The sequence below is a fragment of the Diabrotica virgifera genome, chromosome 8 (genome assembly GCF_917563875.1).
Source record: "Diabrotica virgifera virgifera chromosome 8, PGI_DIABVI_V3a".
NCBI classification, from domain to species: Eukaryota; Metazoa; Arthropoda; class Insecta; order Coleoptera; family Chrysomelidae; genus Diabrotica; species Diabrotica virgifera.
In genome coordinates this window covers 196,913,370-196,932,006 of record NC_065450.1, presented here as the reverse complement: position 1 = coordinate 196,932,006, position 18,637 = coordinate 196,913,370, and the positions used below count along the sequence as shown (strand labels likewise).

At 33.1% G+C, this 18,637-nt stretch overlaps 2 protein-coding genes across 2 annotated transcripts in view; one reads left to right on the top strand and one right to left on the bottom strand.

Moving 5' to 3' along the window:
- The window catches only part of LOC126889263 (uncharacterized), a 68,233-nt gene extending 65,475 nt beyond the window's left edge, over nucleotides 1-2,758 (bottom strand). Inside the window, exon 1 of the mRNA XM_050657376.1 lies at nucleotides 2,593-2,758. Coding sequence (XP_050513333.1) covers nucleotides 2,593-2,667 — 75 coding nt within the window. The 5' untranslated portion in view covers nucleotides 2,668-2,758. The remainder of the gene's footprint in view (nucleotides 1-2,592) is intronic.
- Nucleotides 1-16,939, top strand: part of LOC126889264 (ras-like GTP-binding protein RhoL) — a 40,452-nt gene extending 23,513 nt beyond the window's left edge. The window contains exons 3-5 of the mRNA XM_050657378.1: nucleotides 2,303-2,417; nucleotides 11,170-11,290; nucleotides 16,045-16,939. Coding sequence (XP_050513335.1) covers nucleotides 2,303-2,417; nucleotides 11,170-11,290; nucleotides 16,045-16,256 — 448 coding nt within the window. The 3' untranslated portion in view covers nucleotides 16,257-16,939. The remainder of the gene's footprint in view (nucleotides 1-2,302; nucleotides 2,418-11,169; nucleotides 11,291-16,044) is intronic.
- The last annotated feature ends 1,698 nt before the right edge of the window (nucleotides 16,940-18,637 follow it).

Sequence of the window (18,637 nt, the reverse complement as noted above, 5' to 3'; positions counted from 1 at the left end):
GGCTGGAGAAAAGAGGGGGTGGGTTTAGTCGGTAGGCGGCCCGTGATACAGATAGGATGGACCGAATCCGACACACCTGGGACACCTTCCCAGACGGTCTTGAGAAGATTCCCACCTCAAAAAAAAAAGTCGAAAAGTCAAACATTTTTTAAACATTTTTTTTAATTATTTTTTTTGCATCGAACAAAGTTTTTTTATGTTTTTTGGATCATTCCAAACAGAAAATGTCTTTCGTGACTTTTTTCTAAAGTTGATAGTTTTTGGACATATAGGCGATTAAAAATTGAAAAATTGCAAAATTGGCCATTTTTAACCTTCAAAAACTATGTGAAAAAGTGAAAATTTCAATATTGTCAAGGTAGGTAGATATTATTTAAACATCGATTGATGAAATCCCGAAGAGTTTTTTGCAATACAATATTCAAAACTCCTTTGTTTTTTAATTGCTAATCAAGCGGTCGCTACACTATTTTCAACCGTTGCATGTATAAAAATATTCCGATTCAATTTTTTTACCATCTTGCTTGAAAATGTTCCCTATTAACAAATTTGCATGTTGTCATTGCAAAATAAGTCAAAAAATTTTTTAAACAATTTTTTTAAACTTAAAATGTTTTCCGATTACGTATATTATGTATAACGGTTGAAAATAGTGTCGCGCCAGCTTGATTAGTAATTAAAAACAAAGGGGTTTTCGATATTGTATTACAAAAGCTCTTCGGGATTTCATCAATCGATGCTCATATAATATCTACGTACCTTGGTAACATTGAAATTTTCAGCTTTTCACATAGTTTTTGAGGGTTAAAATGGCCGATTTTTAAATTTTTATTCGTTTATAGGTATGCCAAAAACTATCAACTTTAGAGAAAAGTCACTAAAGACTTTTTCTGTTTGGAATGATCAAAAAAACCTAAAAAATTTTGTTCGATTTAAGAAAAATAATTTTAGGAAAAAAACAAAAAGTACGTTTAAAAAATGTTTGACCCACTTTTGGACCTGGCAACATGCAAATTTGTTAAAAGGGGTCCTTTTTGAGTAATATTGTGCAAAAAATCTGAATCAGAATGTTTTTACTAGCGGATGCGCAGTGGTTTTCTGGACTATACCATTTTTTTTGCTTTATGGACCTTGATAACTCAAATTTCTATGTTTCCTGTAGTGGCTCCGGTGGACTTTTTTGGATTAACTTTTTTGAGCTTTTTCGGCTTCAGTTCCTGGGGCAGTAGACAAAATTTTTTTAAATTCATCCAGAATATTTTTTAATTCCGTTGTTAGATCCAATGCTTCGATTTCTAGTTACAAAAACTTTCATTTTATTAGAATTCTAACCCAAAATAACGACATTTTAATCGTTTCAGATAAATAACAATTGGTCGTAATGTTGAAAAATTCCAGTAATCTGTTTAAATTATTCACTTTCTTAATTACTTTAACTTTATACTAGATTACCAGTTACATGTTGGCTCAAAATGTTATAGTATTCATTTTCTTATCGAGGAAATACATTTGTTGGTGTATTTAAGTATACAGGGTATTTGGTAATGAATGGGCCATAGCTTAACTTTAGATTTCTGAGCTTAAAATAGGTCGATTTAGGCTAATTTACCTTAGTACGAAAGTTGATACTAACCGTCAAAGTTAAACTTTTATTCAAAGTTAAATATTTATTTATTTTTGAATATTTTCTACTTTCTTACTAAGGTAAGTTAGCTTAAATCGGCCTATTTTAGCCTCAGGAGTCTAAGGTTAAGCTATGGCCCATTCGTTACCAAACACCCTGTATATTGTTATTGAAGATTTGTTTATAAACATTAAACAAATAGAAACGCAAAAAATTACTACTTTGATTTAAAAAAGTCGACAAAATACATGTTAAAAATAATATTGTCATCAACCATAATTTGAAAGTAATATTTTATATAATTTCAGTAAATATATAAGTAAGTAGTGCATTGCCCAAAACTAGTTTTCCAAACTTATTTTGGTTAATAACGATATCAGTGATTGAGTTAAAAAAATCCTTTAAAAGAACTATAAGTACATTGCACCTAAATCAACACATTTTGACAACTTTCCAAACTAAAACGCGTGCGGAAAAGTAGACTTTTTGCACGCTCGTAGAAAAAAGTTATTACAAAATTTAAAAAAGGTCAAAAATCACTACCTTAAATTTTATATTATTGACAGTTGGGCCTAGTACATACCTGGCTGTCTGGATACGTTACGCCGTTAAGGAATGTTTAAAAGAGTAAAAAAAATCTTTACAATAGTTCAAAAATTAAGTTTTGTTTGCTTCTAGTTTTGAGCATTACGGACAAAAACTCGTAGTCGACGATGTAGAATATGATATGACCCTATGGGACACTGCCGGACAAGAAGATTATGAAAGACTTAGGCCATTGTCTTATCCACACGTAAGTTGTTTTAATTTTTTTATACATAGATTAGATTTGATATACATTCGTGTGCGAACAATGGCAATTTTCCGAAAACTATAATTAAACACCGGGTTATTATCATTGTAATGATAAGCACCACAATATCTGTACTTAACCGGTAATAAGATAAAAGATTATAATTAAAACCTACCTTTAATACGTAAGTACAAGTCTTGAGAAGATCCGCGCATTCTTCAAAGATTTTTTCTTGCTCCATTTGATCCATTTTATAATAGATATAAATAGGTACAATAATATTGTAATACAGATTTAAGAGCGTAGTCGCAAAATTTTGATCCAAGTACGGTATGATCACTTCAAACTATTTACTGAAAATGCATTTTGACAGTTCATGACAGTTCCCTTTAGACGCTTTACACAGTCATTTGTTTTCTACACTTGCTTACCGCAGAAATTCAAATTAATCGTATAAAATCAATTTTAATCTATTTAAAAAAATGAAAAGGATCTATTGTACATACATATTTTATACAGTGATGAGCGCGCTAATAACCGGCAAAATAGCGCAAAAGATGGAAAACATAATACATTGCAAAACAAAAAGAGATGAAAAGTGGAGGTGGAAATGATCGTTATAAACGTATAAATTAACATTACCTACATTACATAGTTTCCCACCTTTAGACGTCTGTGACGGGAGTATTTTATAAAATTCCACTGTCACAGTGACAGTTGTCATACTCATCTCATACATCTAAGGGCCGGTTGTTCGAACGCTAATCAACAATGATCATTATCAAATAATTAATTACTGTCAATGTCAACTTTAAAAACATAATTAATTACAATTCTGAGACTATAATCAATTAATATAACAATAATTATTAACATAATTAATATTAAATCTCAAAATTGTAATTTATTATGTTTTCAGCAACCCAAACAAAGTTGACATTGACAGTTTTGGTGAGAGTAATTGAATATTTGATAATGATCATTGTTGATTAGCGTTCGAACAACCGGCCCTTAAGGTGGCAAATCTAATGTAATGTTAATTATAACGATCATTTCCATCTTCACTAGTTTCATCTCTTTTTGTTTCGCAATGTATTATGTTTTCCATCTTTTGCGCTATTTTGCCGGTTATTAGCGCGCTCATCACTGTATTCTAATGGTAGGGGAGCCCAAGCGGGGATTTTTGCAGTAACTCGAGCGCGTCATATTATCATAGGGGAGAAACCAGGTACCCTGTAGATGTACCTCTACCATATATTGGCTCTAAACACAGGGGAGTTCGTTAAGGGGTGCCGAAAAAAAATTATCCTTAGAAAAACTCGAAATCGTCAGATTAAGATAAGGTATCTTAAGTACCTACATGCAAAACAGTGTATATTTGAAAAATCTGACGATTTGGGCGGGGCGTAAGGCAATGGGTGAGTCACAAAGTTTCACAAGAAAAAAGCGAATATTTCGCGAAATGAACGATAGATCTAAAAACTAAAAATTACGTGATCAATAGTTGTCAAAAATATATCGAATGATACCAAACACGACTCCCCACAGAGAGGGGTGAGGGGTAAATTTAAAATTTTAAATACGAATCCCGCGATATTTTGCGAAATGAACATCAGATCGAAAAACTGAAAAATACCTACACTTATTCAATATGTTAGAAAAATCTATCGAATGGCACCAAACACAGATGCAGATGCGGATTCCTTACGTAAAAATAAGTAACTCTTATTTGAAACATTTTTTCAAATTATGGATAAATGGCGCTATAATCGGAAAAAACGATTGTTGGAAATGGAAAATTAAATTAAAAATGGAAAGTCCCCACAAAAATGGAAAACTTTACTTAAATTTTTTTGGTTTTAGAACCTACTCTTCACAACCCAATAGGTACCCAAAGCGCTCGAGTGACTGCACATTTAGCATACTTTCCTCCCCTACTATAATATAATTTATACAGGGTGTCCAGAAACTCTACTAACAAACGAAGACAGGAGATTCCTCAGATAAATTTAAGACATTTAACCCAATTCTTCTAGTCCGAAAATGCTTCCTAAGGGAGCTAGAGCTCTTTGAAATGGCGTCTTGTAATTTGTTTTTCTTAAATAACTCCAGAACGCTTTAATTTAGAAAAATGAAAATTGGTACGCATATTTATCTTCCAGAGATAAATAGACTACATTTTTTGTGAATTTCTAGTACCGTTCATAGGCGTCCGTTTTGGGTAAGACAACGGTTATTTTATCGCATACCTTTTAAGTATTTAACTTTTAAGCATCTTTAACATGGGATTATTAAATTATGAGGCATGCTAGTACTTAAAGGTACATACTCTTGCTTTAATTTCCAAAAAAAAATCAAAAAAAAAACCATTTAGAAAAACGAAAACTGGTACGTTTATTTATATTCCAGAGACGAATCGATTTCATTAATTACGAATTTCTAGTACCGGTCATATGCGTCCGTTTTGGGTAGGTCAAGGGTTATTTTATCGCATAACTTTTTTGAATTTAATTTTTAAGAATTTTTGACTTTAGATTATTAAATTGTTAGGTATTCTAGTACTAAAAGGTACTCCTGCTATAAGTTGGTAAAATACACCGTTTTTTTTGAAAAAATTTTTCAATTTTTTTTCAAATTTAAAAAACGAAAAATTTTCAAATCGATTTTTCTAGAAAACGGTGTGTCCTACCGACTTAAATCAGGAGTACCTTTTAGTACTAGAATATCTCATAATATAATAATCCAGTATCAAAAATGCTTAAAAGTTAAAAAACAAAAAAGTTATGCGATAAAATAACCGTTGCCCTACCCAAAACGGACGCCTATGACCGGTACTAGAAATCCATAATGGATGAAATCGATTTATCTCTGGAAGATAAATATGCGTACCAATTTTTGTTTTTCTAAATAGAAGCGTTCTGGAGGTATTTAAGAAAAACTAATTACAAGACGCCATCTTCAAAGAGCTCTAGCTCCCTTAGGAAGCATTTTCGGACTAGATGAATTGGGTTAAAATGTCTTAAAATTAAATGAGGAATCTCCTGTCTTCGTTTGTCGGTAGAGTTTCTGGACACCCTGTATTTTTATGAAATTGTAAACGAACAAATTGTGATATTTTCAAAATTTATTTGGATTTTTTATTTAGCTTATTTATGGTAGGGGAGCAAAGTATGCTAAATGTGCAGTCACTCGAGCGCTTTGGGGACATATTGGGTTGTGAAGAGTAGGTCCTAAAACCAAAAAAAGTTAAGTAAAGTTTTCCATTTTAGTGGGCGCTTGCCATTTTTTAATTTAATTTTCCATTTCCAACAATCGTTTTTTCCGATTATAACGCCATCTATCCATTATTCGAAAAAATGTTTCGAATAAAAGTTACTTATTTTTACGTAAGGAATCCAAATCTGCAATAAAAAATGAGGGCTCCTATTTAAGATTTTAAAGTAACCCCCCACCCCACATCCATGGGGGGTCGTGTTTAGTACCATTCGATAGATTTTTCAAAAATACTGAATAAGTGTATTTTACAGTTTTTCGATCTGATGTTCATTTCGCGAAATATCGCGGGATTCGTATTTAAAATATTAAATTTACCCCCCACCCCTCTCCGTGGGAAGTCGTGTTTGGTATCATTCGATAGATTTTTAAAAAATATTGGGCACATATTTTTTAGTTTTTCGATCTGTCATTCATTTCGCGAAATATTCGCTTTTTTCTTGTGAAACTTTGGGACTCGCCCATTTCCTTACGCCCGGCTCAAATCGTCAGATTTTTGAAATATACACTCTTTTGCATGTACTTAACTTACCTTATCTTAATCTGACAATTTCGAGTTTTTTTAAGGATATATTTTTTTTTCGGGCCCCCCTTAACGAACTCCCCTGTGTTAAGAGCCAATATATGGTAGAGGTACATCTGCAGGGTACCAGGTTTCCCCCATATGCTAATCTGACGCGCTCGAGTAACTGCAAAAATCCCCGCTTGGGCTCCCCTACCATTATAGCGAATATTATTTTAGTAGTTAGTGCAACCAGTGGCGTCTCGCTTTAACATTTATATTCTGGGTTTATTAAAAAAAATATTTTCATTTGATAGATTTGATCAATTTGTAAACTACTTTTTATAGGAGGAAATGAGTGCGCGTCTTATCGAGACTTGAGAAAAATATCATTTTTTTTTAAAATAGGATATTATCTCCGATTTCTATCCTAATCCTTATGCGTCGATTTTAATGAAATTTTGGGAATATACTTTAATTATCTCCTAATTCAAAGTCTACTATACTATATGCCACCATATGCTTACTATTTTTAGGGGTGACAAGTACCCCTTATTGCCAAAACTTCCTAAATAAAACTAGTTGTAACGTAAATCAAAGTAGTGTTTAGGCTTTAATAGTTTTGATGAAGTTAAATAAAGGTCTTTTTATACTTTTGGACATTATTTTTGGTTGGCTGAATAACTAAATCCTTATGAACCACCCCCTTTGATAATAAAATGTGTAAAAAAGTGAATTTATAATATTTTTAATTAATTTATATAATATTGAATTATTATTTTCGAGTTACACGAAGGAAAAGACAGATTTTTGATAAAATTTAAAAATCTTTGGATTTTAATTAGTTTAACTTTTTGATCATAGAAATAACATTAAAATAAAAGGAACGCGGGGTTTAATATACCTTCTGCTAACTTAAAAAAAAAAACGACAATACGGATCTCAATAATTGTTTTTGCATTCGATTAGTGAATGCGTCAGGAAACTCTGTGATCCCGAGCCATGACATAATATTGAAAAACTGCATACAAAAAATGCATTCTTAAAGTGCATCTCAAACAGACAGTAAAAAAAATTCAGAACTCGTCAATTATCGAAGGAAATGAGTTCAATTTTGTTACTCTGGGGTTTTTGGGGTCGCTGAAAACAAATATTACGTCATAAGTGATCTCCGGAGTACCTGGTGCCCAGGGCACCAACTGTTTACCTCGTCATTAAAACTAAATAAAAAATTAATCAAAAATCATTACTCGGGGGGTTTTTAGGGTCACTAACGATGAATATGACATCGGAAGTGATCTACGGAGTACCTGGTGCCCAGGGTACCTACTGTTTACCTCGTCTTGTGGAGTTTTCAGCAAACATTTATTAAAACATTAGTCAAAAATCATTACTCGGGGGATTTTTGGGGTCGCTAACGACGAATATGACATCGGAAGTGATCTCAGGAATACCTGGTGCCCAGGGTACCTACTGTTTACCTCGTCTTCGGGAGATTTCGGCAAATTAATTAAAAAATTAGTAAAAGATCATTACTCAGGGGGTTTTTGGGGTTGCTGACGACAAATATGACATTGGAAATGATCTCCGGAGTACCTGGTGCCCAGGGTACCTACTGTTTATCTAATGACTAATGATTTTTGACTAATTTTTTAATGAATTTGCCGAAAACTCCGGAAGACGAGGTAAACAGTAGGAACCCTGGGCATCAACTTGGCATCAGGTACTCCGGAGATTATATCATGACTCGGGGTCACAAAGTTTCCTGGTGCATTCACGAAACGAATGCAAAAAGAACTATCAAGATCCGTCTTGTCGTTTTTTTTTTCGGAGGTAAAGCCGATTTTAGTGCTTTATTGTTTCGCCTATTATAATATGAGTGATCAATATTTTTTGCACCGTATCTCGCTTAGTTTGAATTCAATATTATATATTTAATAGTGCTCATTTTAAAGGTCTTTTCAAGCACTATAAAAAGTGTTGAGCATTATACCCGTAAAATAGATCGTTAGATATTTCAAGTTAAATGCACCGATTCGATGAGCATTCACAAAAAAATCTCCTTTCACCTACCATACCTCGCTTTGAGTATGGTAGGTGAATTCGTACCAAAACGAATCTCTTTATTTTTGTATAAGCTACAAAAATGTTTGTTACACTTTTTCTCCTAGATGCATAGTTTTTAAGTTATTCGCCAAAAACCTTCCGAAAAAATGTCATTTTTCAATGAAAATGGCAAATTTTCAACCACGAATAACTCGAAAAGTATTAAGTTTTCTAAAAAAAATGTATAGAACATTTTTTGATTACATTTAGGTCCTCTAACGAATCAGTTCAAAGACACCTGAACGAAAATTTAATTTGGGAAAATATTGGTGAGAATGTCGATGGGGGCATAAATAAAATCGTAACAACAGTAAAAGAAATCTGTATGAGAAATTTACAAGGCAGGTCAAAGCTAAAAAACCAGGCTTGGATGACAGAAGACATATTGTATTTGATGGAACAACGGCGACTAGCGAAAAACAAAGAAACACGTTATAACAGCATACAAAAAGAAATTCGACGTAAAATACGAGAAGCAAAGAGTCAACATTTAGCCAAACAGTGCCGTGACATTGAATAACTTGAAAACAGATACGACACGTTTAACATGTATAAAAAAAGTGAAAGAAGCGGCTGGTATCTTCAATAAGAAACAAACTGCATTGCTACAGGATGAACATGGTAAAGTAATATTTGAAGTAGAGGACAAACTTAAAAAATGGGAAAATTACGTTACGAACCTATTTGAAAACGATAGGAGTAGTTCACCTTCCGATACCACTAACTGCGACGCACCCCTAATAACACGCTCTGAGGTAATAAAAGCCATACAATCATCAAAAGATGGCAGAGCGACTGGTCCTGATGAAATTTCAACTGAAATATACAAGCTTATAAATGATAGCAATGTTTTAGAGGCTATAACTTCGTTTTTCAATACCATTTATACCAGCGGACAACTAGGTACCTAATGGTTGGTCTAATTCACTGTTTATAGCTCTACCTAAGAAGACAACAGCAAAAACCTGTGCTGATTATAGAACCATCAGTTTGTTAAACCAATTATTGAAAATATTTCTGAAGGTAATACATGGTTTTATCTACAATAAATGCGAGGAATACCTGGATGACACACAGTTTTGTTTCCGTAACGGGTTTGGAACGAGAGAGGCATTGTTTGGGATGTACGTACTTGCTCAAAGATGTCGAGATATATCTGTAGACATATACTGTTGTTTTATTGACTTCAAAAGGCATTTGATCGTGTTAAGCACTCTATATTGATCGAAGCTCTAAAAGACATTGGATTGGACGGCAGAGATGTTCGAATAATTGCAAATTTATATTTTGAATCAAACAACATCAGTTTTAGTAGATGGTGTGGAATCACAGGCTCTTAGGGCCGGTTGTTCGAACGCTAATCAACAATGATCATTATCAAATATTTAATTACTGTCACCAAAACTGTCAATGTCAACTTTGTTTGGGTTGCTGAAAACATAATTAATTACAATTATGAGATTTATTATTAATTATGTTAATAATTATTGTTATATTAATTGATTATAGACTCACAGACTTTTTAACAACCCAAACAAAGTTGACATTGACAGTAATTAATTATTTGATAATGATCATTGTTGATTAGCGTTCGAACAACCGGCCCTTAATATTAACGCTTTGGCCACACGGGCGATTTTTTACGGCGCCCATTGGTTTGACTACCTCCTCCACCAATTTTAGATGAAATGATTTCATCATAATCGTAGTCAAACCAATGGGCGCCGTAAAAAATCGCGCCGTAAAAAATCGCCCGTGTGGCCAAAGCCTTAAGAGGATTACGGCAGGGATGCCTCTTGTCACCCCTGCTTTTCAACGTTTACTCCGAAAGAATTTTCAGAAAAGCACTTTCTGAAAAACAAGAAGGAATACTTGTGAACAGTGGTCATCAATAATTTGTGATATGCTCATACAGTACTCCTAGCTTCTACTCAAGAAGATCTGCAAACACTACTTGATAGATGTCGTTGAGAGTTGTAGGGAGGCAGGTCTGGATCTGAACATACGGAAAACCAAAATACTCGTAATAAGTAAACAGCAGCATATTAAACCGTCTATATATGTAAATAATACCAAACTTGAGCAAGTTGATAAAATCGTTTACCTTGGACAGCTATTAAATTGTAACGAAGAAAGTCACGGCGAAATTAGATCTAGGATAGAGCAGGCTAGAGCCGCTTTTAGAAGGATGTCCAAGGTGTTATGTAACAGAGACCTAAAATTGTCATTGAGGATCCGCCTACTTCGCTGCTACGTGTTCTCGGTCTTACTTTATGGTGTCGAGTCCTGGACTGTGATAAAATCGATCTAAATCGCCTTGAGGCTTTCGAAATGTGGTGCTATAGAAGAATTTTAAAAGTTTCCTGGGTGGAGAAGATTCGAAACTCCACAATACTAGAACGTCTCAGCAAGACTACTGAGATCATAAAAAGCATCAAGCAGAGAAAGCTGGAGTATTTCGGACATGTAATGAGAGGTTCCAAATATAGGTTGCTACAAAATATCATGCAAGGAAAAATAGCAGGCAAACGCAGTTCAGGACGAAGAAGAACCTCATGGTTGAAGGACTTTCGAGATTGCTATGGTGTAGATACAAGCATGTTATTTAGGGTGGCAGTGAATAAAATTAAGATAGCTATGATGGTAACCAACGTTCTGAAAGGACATGGTACATGAAGAAGAACGACTCCCGGAGTTATTTTGACCAAAACAATTCTACCTCCGAGAAGGAGTGAGAACCACTCCCAAAATAAACGCGTATTTTGGCGTAGGGTAGACTTTGTTTCTTGAGCTATTACCCTAGTTAGGCTATAAAAATATCAAGTAAATTGATACTTTAGTTAATTAATTGATGTATATGATATTTTTTAGACAAATTGTTTCCTGGTGTGCTTTTCTGTCGATAAAAATTTGGCATCCTATGACAACGTTATTCTAAAATGGGTACCAGAAGTTAGACATTTCAGCCCAAATGTTCCAATTCTTCTAGTAGGTAAGTACCAGTTACAGGCCGTGAAAAACATAGGTATTCATTACAAAATTTGTTTTTGTTACTTATTGATTAGTCATGACAGTTTAAATCCGATAATAAAGTATTAAAATTGCGATTTTTTCGACTAATTGTTATATGGTGCATTATTAGGTATATCTGAATAATCGCTTTTCACAGAAAAATTATAAGTAGATTGTTATGCATAGTTTTCATAAACAATCAATTCGTTTTCTTCGATTATAAAAAAAATTAAAAATATTGTTTTAAAATTGTTTTCCTTTTGTATTTTAGTTTTTATTATAGAGTATGGTGCAAATGAAAGGAATAAATTCGTTATTACGTAAGCCGGCGACTTTAAGAAAAAATCCTAAAATAGGTCGATTTTTATTTTAAAATTATGATTTTTTGACATATATATATATATATATATATATATATATATATATATATATATATATATACACATCATAGTAGTGACGTCATCCATCTGGGTGTGGTGACGTAATCAATGATTTTTATAAATGAGCTCAAAACAGAAGTGGAAGATTAAATGAATAGAGCAAACAGAGCCGCAGGTTGCTTGAATGACACAATATGGTGAAGTAAAAATATCGGAAAAGAAGTGAAAGGCAGACTTTATAAAACATTCAACAGACCAATAATGACATATGCGGCAGAAACACGACCTGACACAGAGAGGACAAAAAGATTGCTCGAAACAGCTCAGATGAAAACCCTTCGAAAAATAGATGGTAAGACACTATGGGACAGAGCTAGAAGTACAGATATCCGACGGAGATGCAAGGTGGTTAACATTAATAACTGGGTAAGAAACAGAAGAATAGAATAGAACGACCACATAAGCCGAATATCAACAAATAAAGTAGTAAGAACGGCGAGAGACAGTTCCCCAATAGGAAGACCCCTGTTGAGCTGCCCCCGCCTCCACTTGCAGAAATTAAAAAACAAATGCTGATCACGCGGCAGAATTACGAGCTATTTACGAGCTACTTACGATGTACGAAGTTATATAGTTTAAATTTTTGAACTCATCCCCTTAACCCCCAAACAACCCTTTAATTGATTCAAGTCAAGAGAAAAATATTGAGAAAAATTAAAATATTAAAATTCTAAGAATAAACTCTTAAAATACGTGCATTTGATTATTGAGCTACAACCCCTTCGCAAGAAAACCTCCCCATCTTACCGTCTGCGTCTTAAGAAAGAATTGTATTTAAAATGAATAAAATCAATTATTTTGCGACTACATATCATTTACTAATTTATGAGCTTGCAAAATACGCTTATTTCGATTATTGAATTGCAATTTCTTTTCTATAGCGCAGTCACTGAAGGTAAAAATCAACTATTACCTTCGATTTCGGTGAGCCTCCATCGATATTCACGAAAATTGGTATGACAGAAAAAGTAGAATGTATGTAATTTATTTAATTTAAAATATAGTTTACTACTGTTAGAAAACAGAAAAAAATGTTTATTTGACAAATAACCTTTGCGTTTCGCTTAATTTAAATGTTCAAACTGCCAAGAGGCAGGTGGGTGTCGAATTTAAGCGAAAACAATGTAACTGTGTTAAATAAATATTTTTCTTCTGTTTTCTGACAGCAGTAAAATGTATTTTGAATTAAATAAATTACATACATTCTCCTTTTTCTGTCAATTAATAGAATTAAAAAAAAAATTGGACACCCTGTATAGGTGTCTTATCGTTTATGGACTTTAGACTTTGGAGTAGATCCTGATTTTTTAAATGTATTGTATACAGACCAATCTACCTACTTTTCATAATAATGGTCTAGAAAATAGACATAATTTTCATTTCATTATGATACAGTAAACAAACATTTATTTCGTACAGTTTAAAAATCGAGAGTGCATAAATATTATTTTTAAAATCAATTTACCGTTTAAGAAAATTTTAAATTACGCAAAAACTATGACTCCTAGTTATGGAATATCCCTATACCATTCGAAAGAGGAACCTGTGTATAATAATTTATTAATATACATGGTGTTTTTTTTTAAATAAGCATCATATGACACATTAAATAATCCAATAATGAAACTGTAAATTTTGAGCACCCTGTAAATAAATGTGTAATAATCAATCATAGAATACATTAATTATAAAATAATTACCAGACCGTACTGTCATAAAATGACAATGTCATACAATGCCATTAATTAACTACATCTTTTGTTTTAAAATCGATTTACAGATTAAGAATTTTAATATTTGTAAATTACGCAAAAACTATGACACCTAGGTATAGGACATCCATATACCATTCGAAAGAGGTAGATTTGCTTAGTATAATTATTTATTAATATACAATGGTGTTCCATTTAAAATAAGAATCATATGACACATTGAATAATCCAATAATAAAACTGTAAATTTTGAACACCCTGTAAATAAATATATATAATCGGTTCAAAACGTCCTCCGACGTCTTCCGATGCCCAATCTCCATGCATCTCTATCTTCCCAAAGGTCTTCGTCTAAACCTCACTCTCGGATCTCTCTGTCTATTCCTTCTCTCCAGCTCTTTCTGGGTCGGCCTCTTTTTCTTTTTCCATGTGGTGACCAATCTAGAATCTGTTTGAGCAGACGGTGTTCTGGTATTCTCTGCACATGTCCATACCACTTTAATTGTTGTACTCTCATATCTTCGACAATCGTATGTGTGACTCCCATAATCTCTCGTATACGTTGGTTATTGATTCTTTCGAGTTTTCATTTTCCTGCGGCACGCCTCCAGTAATCCACCTCCGTGACTTGTAGTGTTCTTTCAGTAGTTTTCTTTAACTGCAACACGTCACTTCCATAAATTACTATGCTCTTTATAATAGTGTTGTATATTCGATGTTTATTTTTTTTGGATATATGTTGATCCCAAATAATACTATTTAGTTGCGATATGGCCCTTCTACCTTGAATGTTTCGTTTTTTTATAGCCTGATCTGATTTGCCGTCGTCCGTGATTTCTACCCCTAAATAAGAATATTTATTGTTGTACTTAATGTGTTGTCCGTCGTTTAAAACTAGATTCTGCTCGTTGCCACCGATGTTCATGTACATTGTTTTATCTATGTTAACTTCTAATCCCCATTTTTTGTATTCTTCGATTAATTTTCGAGTCATGTGTTCCAGATCGTCATATTCGTTAGCAATCACAATTTGATCATCAGCAAAACATAGAGTGTACAGGTTGTTATTATTTAATTGTATACCCATGCCGCTGCACTTCCGCATCCAAAGTTTCAATGCTTGTTCCAGATATATTTTGAAAAGTGTCGGCGATAGGCAGCATCCCTGCTTCAGTTCTTTGTCTACTACGAAACCTTTGAAAACATTCGTTCCTATTTTAACTTTGGTGTTGGTGTTATCATCTAGTTTTTCCACTGCTGTTATGAGATTTGAGTTGATGCTCGTTTGTCTTGGAGTGTTCCATAACTTATTTCGGGGGATGCTATCGTAAATCGTAGGCCTTTTTTTTTAGATCAACAAACAAAAAGTGGACTTCTTGATTTACAGGAACCTTTTTTTCTATAAGTTGAGTGATACAAAAAAGGTGGTCTATGGTCGATCTACCAGCTCTAAAACCCGCCTGTTCTTCTGCCTCCATATCAGTGTATTCTCTTTCTATTCTAATTTTGATCATTTTTCCATAGATTTTACTAATGGTACTAGTAACTGCTATTCCACGGTAATTGTCGCAATTTTGTTTGTTTCCTTTTTTATGTAAAGTTGAAATGGTAGAGGTTTTAAATTCGGCTGGAACCTCTACTTTGTTTATGCAGTTTTGAAAGAGTATTGTCAGGTGCTAATATAGTTTTTCAGTTCCATATTTTATTAGTTCTAAGGGTATATTGCCAGGCCCGGGTGCTTTTTTGTTTTTGAGTGAAGTACAGATATGAGGGGACAAAAGTACACATTCCTACAAAACATAATGCAAGGAAAAATCCAAGGACGAAGAAATCCAGACCGTAGAAGAATGTCCTGGATGAGAAATTTGAGAGAGTGGTTTGGCTGTACCACTAACGAATTGTTCAAAACAGCAGTAAATAAAATTAGAATCGCCCTAATGATATCCAATCTCCGATAGGAGAGGCACTCAAAGAAGAAGACAGATATCCTTTACGTCCTTTTTCGTAAAGCCTGTAAATAAATGTGTAACAATTAATCATGAAATACATTCAACCAATATCCAAATATTTAGATGTAAAAGTATTTTTTTATAATTTCTTAAATAACTTGAGAATAAGCCTTCTTTTAAAACTTTACATTTTAAGAAAAGTCACCATAACTCAGAACACTCTGTACATAGGTATAGGGAAGCCTTATGAAACTATACCTTATATTTTGCGGACAATTAAAAAATGCAATAAAATATAGGGTGTTCCATAAGAAAAAATATAACTTTGATACGCCGCCATTTATTGGGCCACCCTGTATATTTCAAAATAATTTTAAAATGTAGATTTTATCAACTTACAAACCACTAATTAAAATTTTTTTTCAAATCTTTTACCATTTCGCTGTAATCTTCCGTCGAGTTAGTGGTGACTCACCCTGTATATTTAATTACCAGAAAAAAAAGTCGCCGCAGTATAACTTAAAGCAGAACTACCAAAACCTACAAATCTGACTGTTCTACTGAACATTTTACTTGAACTATACCAATCCTTTTTACCATTTGTTCTCTCTAAAGTATTTCTTTTCTTTCTAGCGACAAAAAAAGACTTACGGACAGATCCCAGCTTGGCTTGCTACACGCCCGAAGAAGGCAAAAAGCTGAAACGAAGGGTCAAAGCGCAGGGCTACATGGAATGCTCTGCGTTAATGAACGAAGGGTTGGAAGAGGTCTTCATCGAAGCTATACGGGTGTTTAAAAAGAGCAAAAACAAAAAACCAGTTGCTAGGCACTGTACTGTTTTGTAATTTTCTTCCAAATAAGGACTTTTTAAATATATGCCATTTAAAATTGTGTATAATACGATAATTGCACGTTTTGTTATTGCTGCTTTTCTAAAATCACTTTCAATTAAAATACAGTGTATAATACTGATGATGTTCCATTTATATTGCCGAAACGTTGGATATTAACCCTTAAAACTAAAAATAATTCGACTGACATTGTAGGTGTTGAAAGGCTATAAAAATTGTTTTGTTATGTTTTTTGGACTCCATTCTTCTTCTGGGGGATCTGAGAAAAAAAAACAAATTAGCTGGAAAATATGCGACAATATCTACTAAAAAATATGGAAAAAATAATGATATCAGTCCTAAAACAACTAATGGGTGATCAGTTTTAGAGTTTTTAATTGAAAGTAGTAGCGGAATGTACCGTTAACTATGCAAATTATTACGGTATTAAATTTTTGGGTTTTAAAATATAATTTTTTAAAAAAGTTGTTTTTTCTTCTTCAAAACTATGTAACTTTTTAACATATTTGTCTGCGTATTTTTAGTTCGGTATTTTTTAAATTTCAAATGGCATATTCGTTTCTATTGTTTATATTCTCAAGGAACAGGCTTAATTGATATTTTGACACAGTATTTCAGAACTGGATGTACATTTACTTATACTCTTTAAATCGTATTAAATAAATAATTTATTACAATGTTGCATTTTTATTTATTTATTTTTTTTTTCGAGAAGTTTATAACTTTTTGGATCAAGTGGTTTGACGGATTTCAATGTTGTTGACCAATCGGATCATACGAAATGAGGTAAACATAATGTACTTTAAATTTGCTAATGAACAGGGCCTATTTTACCACTAGGCCCGTGAGGCACCTGCCTCGGGCCCGTATTTTAATGGGGCCCGGAAAGATTACCCAAAAATCAGGTTTAGTTCAACAACAAACTAAATTTTCAAAATTCTTTCATTTTACGAACAGGAAATGATAACAAGAAGAGTTAATTAAACAATGTTTAATTTCGTAAAAACAAATTTTATTTATTTTTAATAAAAATTTAAATTTCTGGTGCAACTATCTTCTTAACGTGTCCTATCAAGTCCCTATGACGTTTGTGATTAACATGGCGAAACTGTCTCTGTCTCGAGCTATTCTAAATAGTTGTTCTGCTTTCTTTATTCCTGTCCACTTCCTGATATTCTTCAACCAAGAGCCCTGCTTTCTACCAATTCCTCTGCGTCCTTCGATTTTACCCATCATAATAAGTTGAAGAATATTATATCGGTCTCCCCTTACTACGTGCCCAAAATAGGCCATCTTTCTATATTTGGTGTTATCAAACAGCTCGCGGGCAGCATTTGCTCTATGGACTACCACATTTGTCAGCATAGCCGTCCATGGTATTTTCAATGTACGTCTGTGCAGCCACATTTCAAAGGCCTCCAAACGATTAATGGTGGACATTTTTAATGTACATTCTTCGATACCATACAAGAGGACTTACCAAAAATGTAACATTTAATCTTTCGAAGTTGGAGTTACAAGTTATCATTACAGAAGAATGACCTCATTTTTAAAAATGTCGTGCGGGCTATCTGGAGTATACATTTTATCTCTTTATCTGGATCTAGTTGTTCAGTAATATGGCAACCAAGATATTTAAAACTGGGTACTCTTTGAATTATATGACCATCAACATATAACCGTGAATCATGATGGGCCAGACGGCTAAATACCATGTATTTTGTTTTTGAACAGTTTATGTTTAGGCCAAACTCTCTTCCCACTGTGTCAATTAAATTGTGGCATTTAAAAGGCATTGTAATCATCATCATATCATCACTTAAAATAACTGTATCGTCTGCATATCTGATTGTATTTATCAGAATTCCATTAACTTTCACACCCCATTCCAAATTATGCAGCGCTTCTTTAAATATAACTATATTTCTATTAACTATATTGTTATTAAATAACTAATACATTTAAAAAAGTTATTGTTATTAAATTATATTTAGGGGCTCAAAAATTGTGTCGTGCCTCAGGCCTGATTTGAAGTAAAATAGGCTCTGCTAATGAAGGGAGTAATAAATCATCATGACAGCTTCAAATACAAGAAAATTAAAAGGAACAACGGCATATCGTCGGCCTCATATGAAAAGTGTGTAAGTCCAAATTAACAAATTTTACATGAGATGAAAAAAACCGATTTAAAGAAATATGCGTAACTCCCTAAAAGTCTCCAAAACTAAACTGTGAAAAATGCTTAAGTTCCACAAGAAAAAGGAATGTGGATTTTAAGGATAATAATACTACTTAAATGTATTTAACACAAAAACTATAATAATAATATGATCAAACTGAACTTACCTTCAATAAGTTTATTTACACTATTTCCT